Below are 14,212 nucleotides of genomic sequence, written 5' to 3'. Positions count from 1 at the left end.
AATGAGAAAGATTCTGTAGTCTCTAAAGGATGTGTTGTACTCCTTTCATATCCTTAAGAATTTCTTCTTCAGTGGAATTAAATCTTCATGAATTCAGTTTAAGGTTGCTTCTACATGTCTTACCCATGCTGTACTTGCAGTTGTTTCTGCATGGATACTTGTTGAAGGCTGATACAACTTTATGCTTTTTTTTCCTCTCTCTCTTTTTATCATCAGATTTTGCTATTCCATAGATTGGATTCCTTGGTCATTCTTACTGCTCTTTTCTGGTCACCATTCAGGTCATCCACTGCTTTGAAGCACTGTGCCCCAAAATGGTTGCACTTCTCCAGCTGACTCTTTAAAATTGTTGGGAAAAGTGAAAGAAACAAAGTGCCTGTTTTATATATGACACTTCTATGTGTGTTCCCCAGTATAATATGACAGCTGTGACTTACTTCTATCTTTAATATTGTTCAATATAAATACTTGCTTTAAATCTGAGATTTCTTTAAATTATGTCCTTATAAATGAACTTCAACAATTAGATCTATTAAGAATAATTCTAAAATAAATTTAATATTTACTATATCTAATGTGAAACCCTGGTGCCAACTTTTTTTTGTTTTCCTCCACTAATTCTCATTGGATTTTTCATCAGTGGCTGTTGTGCCTTCCCCCCATTCAACTCAAACCTGATAATACCATTTTGATAATATTTGTTTTTGTAGTTGCATTCTTACTCATTTGTCTCGCCATGGATCTGTAAGGGCAGTGGAAAATCAAACCAGCTCTTGTCCAAATAATTTGATTCCTTCAAATCAATGATTATTCGGTAAATATATAATTCTTCACATCTTGAGTGGCTGAGAGATTTTGATTCTTACAATTACTGCAAGTTTATTTATAATTACTTTGGCACTATGTAGATTCATATTGTTTGATGGATAGCTTTTTTTTATAGCTTGCAGGGCACGAGAATGATGAGTCAGGTATTAGGATGCTTTGTGCCAGAACTCTGTTAGCAGTCAAAATTTACCTCTTCATATTACTTAGTAAGACTAATCAAAACCTCACATCTATCCTTTCAGATTTCACGTTCTGATCTAGGAGTCTTGCTCTGGGCCAGAACAAAATGAGTACTTGTCTCCTTTTGTTTTATAGCTATCTCACCTTGTGCTTTAGCTTATGTCTTCATTATGTGATTTTTGTTGATCATTTGCTTAAAGATCTCCATGAAGATTTCATTGTCTTTTATCTCTGAATTTCCTTTTCAGATTTATATCAGTTGAAACCGCAGACTTCCAAAAGCCTATTGTTACAGTGCTTCCCTTGGTTGTGCTTTTTCCTCCTCTCATATTTGCTCTGTGTTTTGATTTTAGTATGAATGGGGCCGCTTTTGTTTTCATTTGCATCAATTCCTTTCCTATTAATAAATTATCTAACTGTATTCCACCCAAGACAACACTGTTCCATTCCAGATGATTGCTTTATCTGAAAGTGGTCTTCACAGCCAGTAAGTTAAGTCTCCAGTTGACAGACCTGAAGGGCCTTTTGTTAACCAACATGTTTCAAGTCAAGCATTCGTATACATCTGCAAAATGCATATTGTAAGATACATAATTTCATACAATATTATGTATACAGTATGAATGCAATGTTATCTATGAAAGTATTATAATTCTAGGAATTTTCTTTTTTTCTGAATTCACACCTGGAATGGCTGATCTGCCCATCACACTTAAATAGCTTTTGTGTAAGTGCTAGCTGATTTTCATTTGAAATGGTTTATATTAAATTTCATGTGAAAAACTGGTAAATGCAACCATTGCTACATGAGATCAACTTTTCATTTTTCTACTGCATGCCCTACCTTTCTAAAAGGCATTAAATAGTTGAGCGCAGGGCATTTGTCGATATTTGACACTGGTGTTAGGTGTTTGCACTGTTTTTGTTTTCCATGCAGTTAATTCCTTTAGTCGCCATGCACTGTAAGTAGTATGAATAAAGTTGAGTTGGGCTGCCTTCTGTCTTTACTAAAGGAAAGTTAAATTCACAAACGTAGGAAAAAAGGAAGAAAAATGTCAAAGTAGAGCACAACTTCAGTGCTGTGGGCCCACATATCTCCTAACCCTTGACATTTGCATTCTTTAGGTGGTCTGAGCTTTGGAGACACCATTTGAGTTTGCTCTCATGGAACATGTTATGCATGGTCTGTCATGTATCCCTAATGACCAATGCAGATTGATGTCTACAGGGGAAAGCCCTCCTAATGACTGCAAGAGTTGAAACAAGCTGCTTTTAGGGGTATTTTGTGCCTAGCTCTAGGTCAACCAAATAACGAGCAGGAAAAATAAAAGAGTTGTTTTTGAGACAGTATTTAGTATCTGTTAGATTGGGTTATGTAGAGGAAAGCTAAATTTGGCTTTATAAAGTGAAATATGTTAGCTGCTTAGTTACTAGTGCTCTGTATTTATTTAGCATACTTCACATGGGGAAAAGTTATGCCACTAAACAAAACAAAGCAAAACAAAAACAACAACAACAAAAATTGCTGAAACAATTAGAGTGAAAAAATCTGGTAATTAACTATTATTTTTCACAAAACTGGTCTAATTACAAATCAGTCATGGTAAAATGAAAGGTCAATAACTACAGATGCATAATTTCTCCCTGATAGATTGCTGTTTGAAAATAGGTTTATGACAATTATGTGATTAATTTCCTTTTATTAAACAGCATTATGAGATTTCATGTTGCATTCATCAGTTTATTACTGTTACTTCTTCTCTTCAGTTGCAAATTAATCCCGGATAACATAAGGGAAGAACAGAAACTCAGGTAGATTGAAGATGTTTTCTCCAATTGTTTGTACTGCAAGGAGGATCATGGATCTGAATCAAAATGAGACCCTCAGAATGCTGAAACTGGCAGAATCATCTTCAGCAAAACTAGTAAAATAATAAAGTAATAAAATAAATGCCCTCACTCAAAGGAAATGAGATCCAGACAGAGTAAAATTCTTACATTCCTGAGATGAGGCATATGAGGAGTGTAACTACATAAGTTAGAAAATGGTGATCCAGAACAGCTCTGCCCAGTTGCCACCTGTCTTTCCAAGCCTTTTTATCTTGAAATTCTCCAGGCTCAAAGGGTTGCTGTCGTAGACAAACAGTATTTTCCCACTGAGCAGTTAGGGTCTCTTTCATGCGTGATCCTGTTGGGATCTAGGAACCAGGCATATTTTTTTCCACAGATGCCTTGTAGCATCAATACAGTAGGTATTTTCAACTATATTCAGTGTTCACACCCCATACGCTTGAGCACAGTGCAGCACTGAGTGGTCACCACCAACTTCTGGAAGTGCAGTTGAGGAAGGTTAGTTGCTGAATTCTCTCCTTTGGTCTCTCAGACTTGTGGTAGGAATGCTCAGAATGGTAATGCAGCATCAAGGGCTGTTTCCTCTTCTTGAAATTAATTCACTTTTAAGAATTTTTATGTCTTACAGGTTTGTGTTCTACTACTAGGTGCAGCTGAAACACCCTGCAGTCCAACTGCTGAATTGAGCCAGTTGCACATCCTGGCTGTCTACAGCCTATAATGGATATGCATAAGACTGACATATATATATATGTATTGTTGGATTGTTTGCATGTTTTTGATGCTGGGTTAATCGAGTGAATTTCTTCTTGATTCTTAATGACCGTTTTGATTTTTTAGATAATGTATTCCTAGAGGAATACAGCCTTAGCTACCTGTTACCTCGTTTGTAGTTCTGTAAGGAAATACTGTAATAGTTGTTCAGCCTACCATTCGTAAATGAAATAAGGCTGGTTATGTGGCTTCAATTTAAGTTTTGTTAAGTTAAGGGCTTCACTTTATAGGCTCTCAGATGGGGAATGTTTGTCCTCAGCCGGCAGGCCTTTGGGTTTAATCTTCCCCACACGGTTTAGAGACAAAGATTTTATCTTCTTCGTGTACTTCAGCATTGCTCAGTAAGGTAAATAAAGATGCGTTAGGGTGTGTGGGTGTTGGCTTTTCCTGTCAGCTCTCCTGAAGGGACTGCAGTTGGAAAGCAGATGGATCATCTTAAATTAAAGATTCTTTGAATAGAGTTAAATGCTTTGCTACCCCATTTGGAAAGATTATAAGCTGCCATGCTGACTGGCTGTGATACTCATTAGAGAACTTTCAGGGAAAATACAGTCAGCGAGAGACAAAAGTTTAGCAGTAGTGTTGGAAGGCTATTAGGGAGCTTTGAGCGGCATTATCCTTCTGTCAGAGTCTTTCACAGATCTCACATGACTGTGGGTAATTCTGAGCTTCTTGGGCTGAGCCAGCTGGAGGATGGACACAGCAGGACGTGAGGGGCAGAGGTTCTACTGAAGTGATTTTTATAATAAATGTGGCCGTGTAATCATTCGGTTAACTTGTTATTCAACCAGTGCAGTGCAGTCTTTGGCCTTAAATCCAGCTTAGCATGTTGATACGTTTCGGTTCCATAGTGCTACCAGTGAGATGGCTCTTGTTTGACATATGCAGCCATTTGGAAAGTTATTTAATGTTCAGAAACTTATTTTTTGTTCAACAGGAATGTTAGAGTACGCAGCCATACGAAAAAAATAAAACAGGGATTTGGAGTTAGAAAAAGGACAGAATCTGGTTGTCTTCTGGCAAGATTTTTGGTTCTGGTTATCTGCAAAGCATACACCTCTTGTCAGTATAAATAGGGAGTGCCTGTATAAACATTCTTGTTTCGCCTGTTCCACATAATAGTTTCTTGTATCATATTTCTTTTGACCTCGCTATCTGAAACCAATTACAGGAGATCTATTTGGGCTGCATCTATTTTCATAAGAAGCCCAGGCAGCAGTGTTTTTCTCAGAGATGAATATCAACATCAAATATGCTTCTGAGTGCTTTGTTATTTATGTTTCAGAGAGATTTCGTAGCCTTCAGCTCTCAAGAATGTGTCACGCTGTGCTGTTTATACATTGACGATATTAATGGGCGTAGATGTCATTTTTCATTTTTGCGTCTCAAATGCAACAGGCTGATAGGTTAAACATTCCTATTTTTAAAGGAAAGATATGAGTGACATCTGTTTCCTAAAAATACGCTTATGTTGACTTTATAAAAAAAAGCAACGCGATCAGTTTGCCTCCTTTTAGTGGCAACTTTCACTTTATTAAAATGAGAAAACTTTTACAAATTATTCTAAGACATTCCTAAATCAAATATGACTGTTTGGATTACAAAATAAAAGCAAGTTGTGCCTCCTAGAATTATTTCCAACAAATTACAAAATCTACTGCAATTTATCAAGTTTAATAGGGTGAGTTATACGCAATTAATTTCATTTTTGTTCTGCTTACATTTCAGCTATGCCAAAGCTGCGCAGTAAATATTAAGAAGTAGTGTTCCCAATAAATATTTTACTAGAAGACACAGTGAGTTCTGGAAACCATATGCCCAAATTTCCTGCTTATACAGCCACTGCTTGAAACATTGTAATGATTTTCATTTGCATTATTAAAATTATTTCTAATCCTTAGTTCTTTTTGTTGTTTTTGTCCATGCTGGCTTTTCTATAGTTTTACTAATTTACATAACTCAATTTAGGAAAAGCCCCTACCAAATCTGAAACAAATGTTATTGGAAACTAAGTATGATTTTGACTGCCTTGCTATCCACTCTTGCTGCTGTTAATTTGAGGTAGGACTCAACATGATTTTAATCTGCCAGGTTTATAAACATCTGTTAGTTTGTCTTCACTGAACTGCTTTTAGACCACAGGTTATTATCACATTAGTGCGCTGAAGAGATGATATGTGGGATTGGGGCTTACTTGAAGTGTACACGTTAAACTATTAATTTTGAAAGGTGCTTTCAAGCTGTCAATTTGTTTTGCAAAGATTTAATGGCAGCAAATGAATTGGTAGAACTGAATGTTCTACAGTCTCATAGTCCTCACATACGAATAATGTCAGTAATAATTCTTTGAAATTAACGATGTGTTTCTGGGAGGTTGTTTACTGGGTAGCAGTATCTAAAGTTAAGCGGCACAGTGGGAGGAAAAGGCACTATATGACAACTGCTATAAGAACAAAGGCTGACAGTGATTTCTCCTTATGAGTTTTAAATCATCTCTGATCTCTTGAAATTGTTTTCTGTTCTTCTTCTGTCTCCGGTGTTTACAATAATCTAAACTGCCACAATAAGATCACTGAAGTATTCAGGTAGTCATCATTTCTAAGTCATTCTGTATTAAAAGATGAGCCTTTACTCCTTTAAAAATATCTCAACCAGCATATATAAAACAAAACAGTTTAAGTAGAAGAGGCTTTTATGCAAACATATCCTGTTGTGCTGCCTTGCTTCTTCATAAAGTGGGACTCTTTGTAGTTAGTGGTAGGAATTCGTACTTTCTTACACAGATTCCATGGAGGTATGCAAGCCGCAATTGGAAATTATACTGGCTAGCTTAAATCTAAGCCACATCATACTATAATACTCTCATTCGCAAGTACTCTAAACGTACAGCTTTACCACATGCTTGCTTGCTTCTTTTTTGTATTGGCGTGGGATGACTGTCACGGGCGCAGGTAAATTTTTGGTTAACCCGTGACATGCTGAAGGGGATGAGGACCCTGAAACAAGTCGCAGTGCTCACTGTATTTAGAGTATGCATTGGCATTGAAGAATTGCAGTTCCTTTCCCAGATAAAGCCCGTGCAATGAATTTTCTGCTATTATCATAAAAAAAATAAATTATTTTATGCCTCCCCCCTTTCCACCCCTCCCCCCATCATCTAACTCCAGATCTCTTCAGTTGTTCTTGTAGCCATATCCTCCTGTTTAGGGAGGCTGGTTTTGCTGTACAGTCTCCTATTAATTCAGAAGCACAATAGTTTTCTCTCAATCGAGTTTCCCTTTCAGAGAGTTTTAAAGATTAGGAAGGATTATAAATTGCTGTAGATCTTCTGTTTATGAATTTAGTCCATGTTTTTTGTTTAAACCACTGCAAGATGTTGTGACCAGTTCCTGGTGCCCCTGAAATCAACAGTTATTTTCTCCGGTCTCAGACAGAGCAGGGCTCTCCTTTAGGGTCTGCTCAAGAGCTGTGAGTGTAGAAAAGATCGTGCTGTTCACACAGGAAACCAGGCATCTAGTGATTCCTTGGTAACAAAATATTTCAAGTGCACTTTGAAATATGTTAACTTTTATTTATTTTTGGAGGGGAAAAGCTAGTTACGTGTGTCTGGTTGCTTAGGTTCGGAGGAATGTATAGTCTTTGTAAAGCTGACCTGTAATTACTTGAGAATTTGATGAAACAATAAGGGGATTGTTGTGAGAATGTCTCCAAATGTTAAAAGTATGCTCTGCAAACTTTGTACCAGAGCCTTCTACAGGGAGACGAATCAATGTTGTTAGGAGATGGTGCTAGTGCATTCAGTTTGTTTACTTTGGTTTTCTGTGTCTGCCTTCCTCCTCAGAAAACTTGCTTGGAGCCAGACTGTAGCAGCCCTCTCTCTGTCTTTTCATAATTGATCAGGGGATGACTGCCTTCCCTGAGGGTTAAGACGTGGCAACTTTTTCTGTTTGCTCAGCATCTCAATGCAGTAGTTCAAACATTGTTCACACCAGCTGGCAGTGTAATGCCATATGCACATCTTGTCAAAGCAACTGTTGTCATGGATACTAGAAACTATCTTAAAAACCAGCTCATTTGAGTCTAATCAAAATTGTACCTTTCTTTATCAGTTGGGAATCTTTATTATTTTAGGGAATGTTGATCAAATCCCCTTTATTGCAGTGTTTTCTATGTACTGTGCGTTTTGAATATCATAGAGAATAGGGTGATGCATTGTAAAACTGCAGGTTCTATTTACTGGACTGATTTTTAACGGAAAATAAAAAGAGTAGGTAGTTCCACTGTGAATGTCTCTTTATTTTTCATTTCTTAATAAATATCATTCTATAATACTTGGCATATAAAAATAATTTTGTAGGAAAAAATAACGTTTAGCCTTCCTTGGCTAAATTGAGTGTTTGTTTACATTTCATATGTTTAACTGTATTTTACTGAGCTGGAATGAAAACACAAAATAAATGAAAACATTTTCTATTTTGATTGGGATGCTGTCATCCCAGAGCCTGCTCTGATTGGCTGGGGAATAATTTCTTTGTTCTCAGATTTCCCTAAAAATGCAAATGAAAACCACTCATTTTTATTTGGCATTAAAACTGCACTTTATTTTGTCAAAGGAGAGGTTTCTCCTTGAATTGCAAGTACAAAAAGTGTTTTTAATCTTCAATGAATATCCTTATTAATTCACTTTCAAGATAATCTGATGTTGATTTGTCAAATTTAATTACAGCTTCCGGTAACACTTGAAGTCTACTTGCTTTTGCTTCAAAATTGTAATATGAAAATGCAAATTGAATGATAATTTACAAGGGAGTGGGCATTTTAGTTGAACACTCAAAGACAAGTTCCTTGTGGAAATGAGGCTATTGATGCAGTTTATGATTTTTCCTCTTCAAGCACTTTAAACAAATTAACTTTATTTCCTGCAGGATTTCATGTACATCCATAAATCCATAAATTCTAGTGAAGTCCTATACGCGTACTTCCAGAGGACCTTTTTTATGCTTCAAGTAAAACAAATGCAAACCGACTCCTGAAGTCTAGCAAATACAAATCAAAGATTGCATTTGTTTGGTTGGACTTTTACCTAACATTAACAATGATTAACTCATCTCTTTCTAGGAAATGGTGGAACTTATTTACATTTTTTTTTTTTTTTTTTTTTTTTTAATATGAACTTTTAGGCACTCCAGGCAGCAAGACAGCTGCTTTTACAGCAACAGACAAGTGGACTGAAGTCTCCTAAAGGCACTGATAAACAGAGACCACTGCAGGTTAGTAAAGGATCATTGCCTCTGGGGCCTCACTTGGAAGGAAGAGTGCTGTGCTTGCTCACACGTGTGGTGTGCGTGTCGTTGCCTGTGCTCTGATGCCGAGTGCTGTGTATTCACATAAAGGAGGAGGTAGCCCTTCATGCTGGTGACTTCTAATTCACAGGCAGAATTTACCAGAAGTTAGAAAGGCATTTTGTGATTATAGATACTTGAAAGGTCTGTTACAAAAACGTCTATGCAGATAGACTTCAATAGCTATGGCTTTAATGAATTATTTATAGGTATGTTGCAGGATTGGCACGATATGTTTATATATATACATAGATTAAATTGTAAAAGTGTCCGTGTTAAGATGAGGAGTGAAACGGTATCGAGGAAGAAATAGTGACACAGTCTATCAATACTACATGCAAGTGATGAATAGGGAATTGTTCAGGAAGTAGCAATGCAACAGCTTGAAATTAAAGAGAAGTTGCGTCTGTGTTTTTGGAAATACATGGCATAGGTTTTTGCACTTGGATGCTGCTGGGCTTCAGAAAGTTTTGGGGAGGATAAGCACTGCATAATTATTTTACATGCATTATTGATAAAAATCCTGTACTGATCGTAGATGGGAAGCATTTTATTTTTGATTTATTTTTTTTTTTTCAAAGTTATAAGTCATTTGTTACTAATTCTGAGTTATGTCTGAAATTGCTTCTCTCATGGCGTACAGACCGTGTTTAGCAGGCTTTAATTGCTGAACAGCAGTTTGTTGCAGACAAAGAGTGAGCATAAGTGATACTTTTATTTTGTTCAGCAAATAACACCTACCCCTGGGAATCCCTCTTTTTTGACAGAATAACATTTTTTTAATCTCATTTTTAGTTGTAATGGAGCATAATGCAGGGAGAGCTCTGGACATTACAGTTTGTCTAATCCTGCACCAGTGGAACATTGGAAAATTTGTTTGCATGTGTGATTTTTGTGTACAGTTTTGTGTACACAGTCTTCTTGGTGAAATTTCATGAAGGAATGTTAGGCACGGCACACGATTTTGCATTTTATATCCTCTCTCTTCAAATTTACTTTTAAAGCTCAGAAGAAAAAGAAAGCGACAGAAAGTGAATAAAGACAATGGAAAAAACACAAATAACCAACAACCAAAAAAACATCAAAACCAAAACATGTCAAGTTGGCGTTCTACTGTGCTATACTTGTAGTCCAGTCTGGAGGTGTAGAGTCCTGGGACCATCTCAGCTTCCCTCTCCTCAGTTTTGACTTCACTTTGCTAATCTCTTCTGGGCTGCAGGCACACAAGAAAAATAGTCATAAATTCAGCAGCTTATGAACTGTGTATTTTTTTTATATTTTCAGAAGGGAAATTGGTGACCTTGAAAGGTCAAATCGTAAAGATAACTGACGTAATGAATATGGTGAAAGTAGTTCTTTCTCCCAGCTCTTTATCCTGAAAGGTGAGGTCTGTACTGGGAATGTGCAAGGTTCTTCTACTGTGAGGTATCTAAATAGGCCTACACCAAATGATAAGAGAATTACATGAAACAAGAAAAAACATCAGTTTTTCCAGTATATCTTTTTCAGTGATTCCGCTTACTCTAATTCTCCAACTTGTAAACTGCAGCAGTTCAATAGCGCTCAACATCTCTGCTTATGTTCTTCACCCATTGGTAAATCTTTTCAAGTCTAAAGGGATTTGGGGGTACACTACTTGTGGTAGACATTGATGAAAGGACCATCTATGGAGACAAAGACAGTCACGCAGTCAACCAAGAGGGATGATGAGATGGGGAAAGGAAGTCTTGTGCTTTCCTACTCCCACAGGACTAACCTTAGCTTGACACCTCATAAATGTCATGGGCTGGTGTGTTGTAGAGATGGCTTGTATTTTGTTTTTGCCAAGGAGGTTCAGTGCCTCATGAGTCATACTTACAAGGCAGGCAGAAGCAAATAAAGCAAATAATTTTCTTTTCAGAATTGTTACATGCTCCCTAAAGCCAAGATTATTGCTTGCGTTTTCCAACTTTTCCTTTGATGATCATGTATGTGCTCAGTGCCTCTCATTAGCCTTGGACACTTCATTTGGTTCATTTTTAAATGAGAGGAAAATGGAATATGCTTCCAGATGTAGGTTTATGTATCAAATAACATGTAAATTCAGGTATGAGCGCACAAACTCTGTTTTAATTTTCTTCTTTAGTGGAAAGGATGTATAAAGGTTTTGAAAATGAGTCCTTGGAGCTTTTCTATTTCTGTCTTTTACTGTTAGTACAGAGCTTTTCATTGTTCATTATAGAGTGGAAATTCACATTTTGAGCATTGTGATGCCTGTTTAACCAAATACTGTAATATGGGTCATAAACTTGTACATTACTATTATTTTATTATGCCAGATTTAACGGTAACTTTGGCCAAAATCTCCTTGCAGTAGGAATTGCAAAATATGTGTAAGCAGTTTGGGGTTTATGAGATAAAAATACTCATGCTTGTATTTGTGCTTAAGGAAACAGACTTCTCTCAATATTTGAAAATAATATTAGCATGTGTCCAATTTCCAATAATTTCAGACCATATTACTTATCTAGCAACTGGAGATATGCTAGAACTGTATTGTAAATCTATTAAAAACCTTATAAAACTTTTAAAATTGGCTCATACATCTGCAAGCAAATGTGGGTATTAGGTAATCCTTGCCACTGCACCTCTCATGTGCTCCATATTTTGATGTAAACTATGCTATTGTTCCACGTGCCAAAAAGGGAAAATGGTATTAATTTTAGTAGCAATCTTGTATCTGAAGGACATATGGGGGAAAGTACCATATGCTGTATTTATACATGTTCTCCCTATTATTCTGTAATGCATCAAGTATTTTAGCAACCTACAGCAGCAACTAGCTAATCAGCAAGTTGAAAACTTATTGAAGAAACCTTCAAATTTGTGTCCACAACTTTGCAAAATCAGGGTGTTCGGTAAGTGGCCAAGTTCTACTGTTTTTTACCAAGGGGATGATTGTAGAGAACCTCTGGGATTTTCCTTCAACGATGTGAATGTTTTTTAACTGCTTCTCATGAAAAATCTTTGTAGACTGACTCCTTGCCATATGATTGATTATAAAAGAGAAATGCTCTCTTTAGCAAATCCTTTTGTATTAGTTTTTAACGCAAAAGTTTTCATTATCTGGTAGTTTTCCTATGTTTTTCCAAGGGGTAGTGGTTTACGTTTAGATAGTTATACATATATGTATATGTAGAGAGTTAACAGTATACAGGCAAAGATTATCATTTTGCCCAGACGTTTATCTTGATCTACTGTTACTTTCTGATTTACATTTTTCTGGGTTTCAGACTGCAGATGGCATAATCATTAGCATTTCTTAAGCAAAACAGAGGAGAAAAATATCCCATCTGACAAGCTCGAGTACCAATTGTAGTAGCAATTTTACTTTCATGTATAGATACCCAAATTATGTGTGTTTGAAGGATGTTTATATATGCCATTCATGACACTGATACATGAAATGGCTCCAGTCAGTACATACGTTGGTTGATGACATATTTCAGAATAGCTAAGGCAGGTTTGGGATGGGAGTCAAAGATAATGTTAACCTGAGTATGATAAGATAATAGCATTTACTTAGAAAACATACTGCCCTAGGAAGGTTAAGATTTCCTTAGTACAGATTTTTTGTTTTACAGTATTTTCTGGACAAGATGTGATTGAGGTGTGGTGAAGAGAGCTGATGGTTTTCATGGATTTCAATTCATATTACTGCATTTCTGCAGTAGGTAATAGAGGGAAAATGTCACTTGGACTCTTATAACCTGTAGATCGTTCTCCTGTGGCAGGAAATAACTGTCCTTATGGCTACTGAATAATCTCATGTCATCTAGCCAGGACTGTGTCTCTGACAGCTTTGTTGTTCTCTTTACACTGACAGTCATCAGAAAGACTTGAGCAAAGCACAAGCGTAATTTAAAGGTAAATGCTAGGAGTTTGTTACCACAGGTGGGTGTTCATGTTCAACAACAGAATTTCCCTTCCAGGTAGGCAAATCCTTGTGTTAAGACTTATCTACTCACAATACAGATACTGTTGTAGGTTACACAACATAGTGATTTGGACAGCTAGTTGTAATTTTATTTGCTTTTGTCAAAGAGCTATGAAAAACTTAGCTATTTCTATTCCCTACACTTCCTCTAACGAAGTAGTTTATTTTCATAAAGTCAGAATTTGAACTTTATCTTGATTAGAATAAATAGATAATTATCTCCAAACCCATAAGTTCATGTATGTACAATGAACTAGCTAGTTATTTTTTCCTCCATGTTAGGAGATCTGTTGTTTCAACATTAGTACTAATGCATTCTGTATTAGGATGGCATGTCAGGAAATCATGACTCCTGGAATCAAATGGTTAAGCTCAGTGTGTACCAAGCCTGTTGTATAAATATCATGCTGTATGGCATGTTGAGTTGTTAAGGTAAGCTTTGTTTATTTAGCATGAACACTTCACTGAAGTGTAATCATTTGATAAAATTTGGGCAAGTAAGTATACATTTCAGTTTAATTACCTGATCCTTTTTTTTGCATTTAGCTATCTGAAGAAGCACTTAAAAAAATAAAATAAAATACATAGGTAAAATGTGAAAGCGTGGATTTTAAATGATCTTGTGCTATGATTTGACAGAGTCCATTGGTCGTAGAAAATAATGTTATGGATTTAAAAAAAAAAAAAAAAGGAAAATAATTACATTGAAAAAACCTTAATATGTAGAATATTATATGTTGTCTGAGATTTGAATAGATTTTAGGTAGCCATGGGGAAGACAAGATACTAATGGTGAACACAGAGTGTATTTATGTGGAGACTATGGAGACCAAAAGACGAAGGAGTGGATCAGGTATTGTGGGCACACTTCTGCACTTGGAAAATGTAGCATGAAGATATTCATAGTCTGTTTCAGAGAACGTATCTGCCTAATTTCCTTGTTTCTGTGCTACTCTCTTAGTTTGGTCATCTCCCTTTGGATCTGTAGTTGAGTCTGAATGAATTTAAAATTCATTGCACATAATAAATTATCAAACATATCATTAATATTGTAACTTTTAGTTACTTTTTTAAAACATATATAAGGAGCTGTTGAGAGATAAGAAATGGGGAATGTGAGGGAAAATAAGCAAAAAACACTGTGTTTTAAGTGTTGTCCTCTGATTTAGCATGCATCGACTGCAACTGAACAGTGCAAGTAGAATGTCGGTAAAAAAATTATCAGTTTAAAAAGAGCAAAAACAGTTACAGATTTAACTTA

At 36.2% G+C, this 14,212-nt stretch overlaps 1 protein-coding gene across 18 annotated transcripts in view; it reads left to right on the top strand.

Annotated features, from left to right (window-relative positions):
* FOXP2 (forkhead box P2) overlaps nucleotides 1-14,212 on the top strand; it is a 404,928-nt gene that overhangs the window by 275,394 nt on the left and 115,322 nt on the right. For 16 of the 18 annotated variants that reach the window (XM_072331323.1, XM_072331332.1, XM_072331313.1 and 13 more), the window contains one exon: nucleotides 8,814-8,903. The exons of the other annotated variants lie outside the window; for them this stretch is intronic. In XM_072331323.1, the coding sequence (XP_072187424.1) occupies nucleotides 8,814-8,903 (90 nt within the window). Of the gene's footprint in view, nucleotides 1-8,813; nucleotides 8,904-14,212 lie in introns of those variants that run through there. 18 annotated transcript variants of the gene reach the window in all.

The sequence above is a fragment of the Excalfactoria chinensis genome, chromosome 1 (assembly GCF_039878825.1).
Source record: "Excalfactoria chinensis isolate bCotChi1 chromosome 1, bCotChi1.hap2, whole genome shotgun sequence".
NCBI lineage: Eukaryota > Metazoa > Chordata > Aves > Galliformes > Phasianidae > Excalfactoria > Excalfactoria chinensis.
This window is presented reverse-complemented; position numbering and strand designations above follow the sequence as displayed.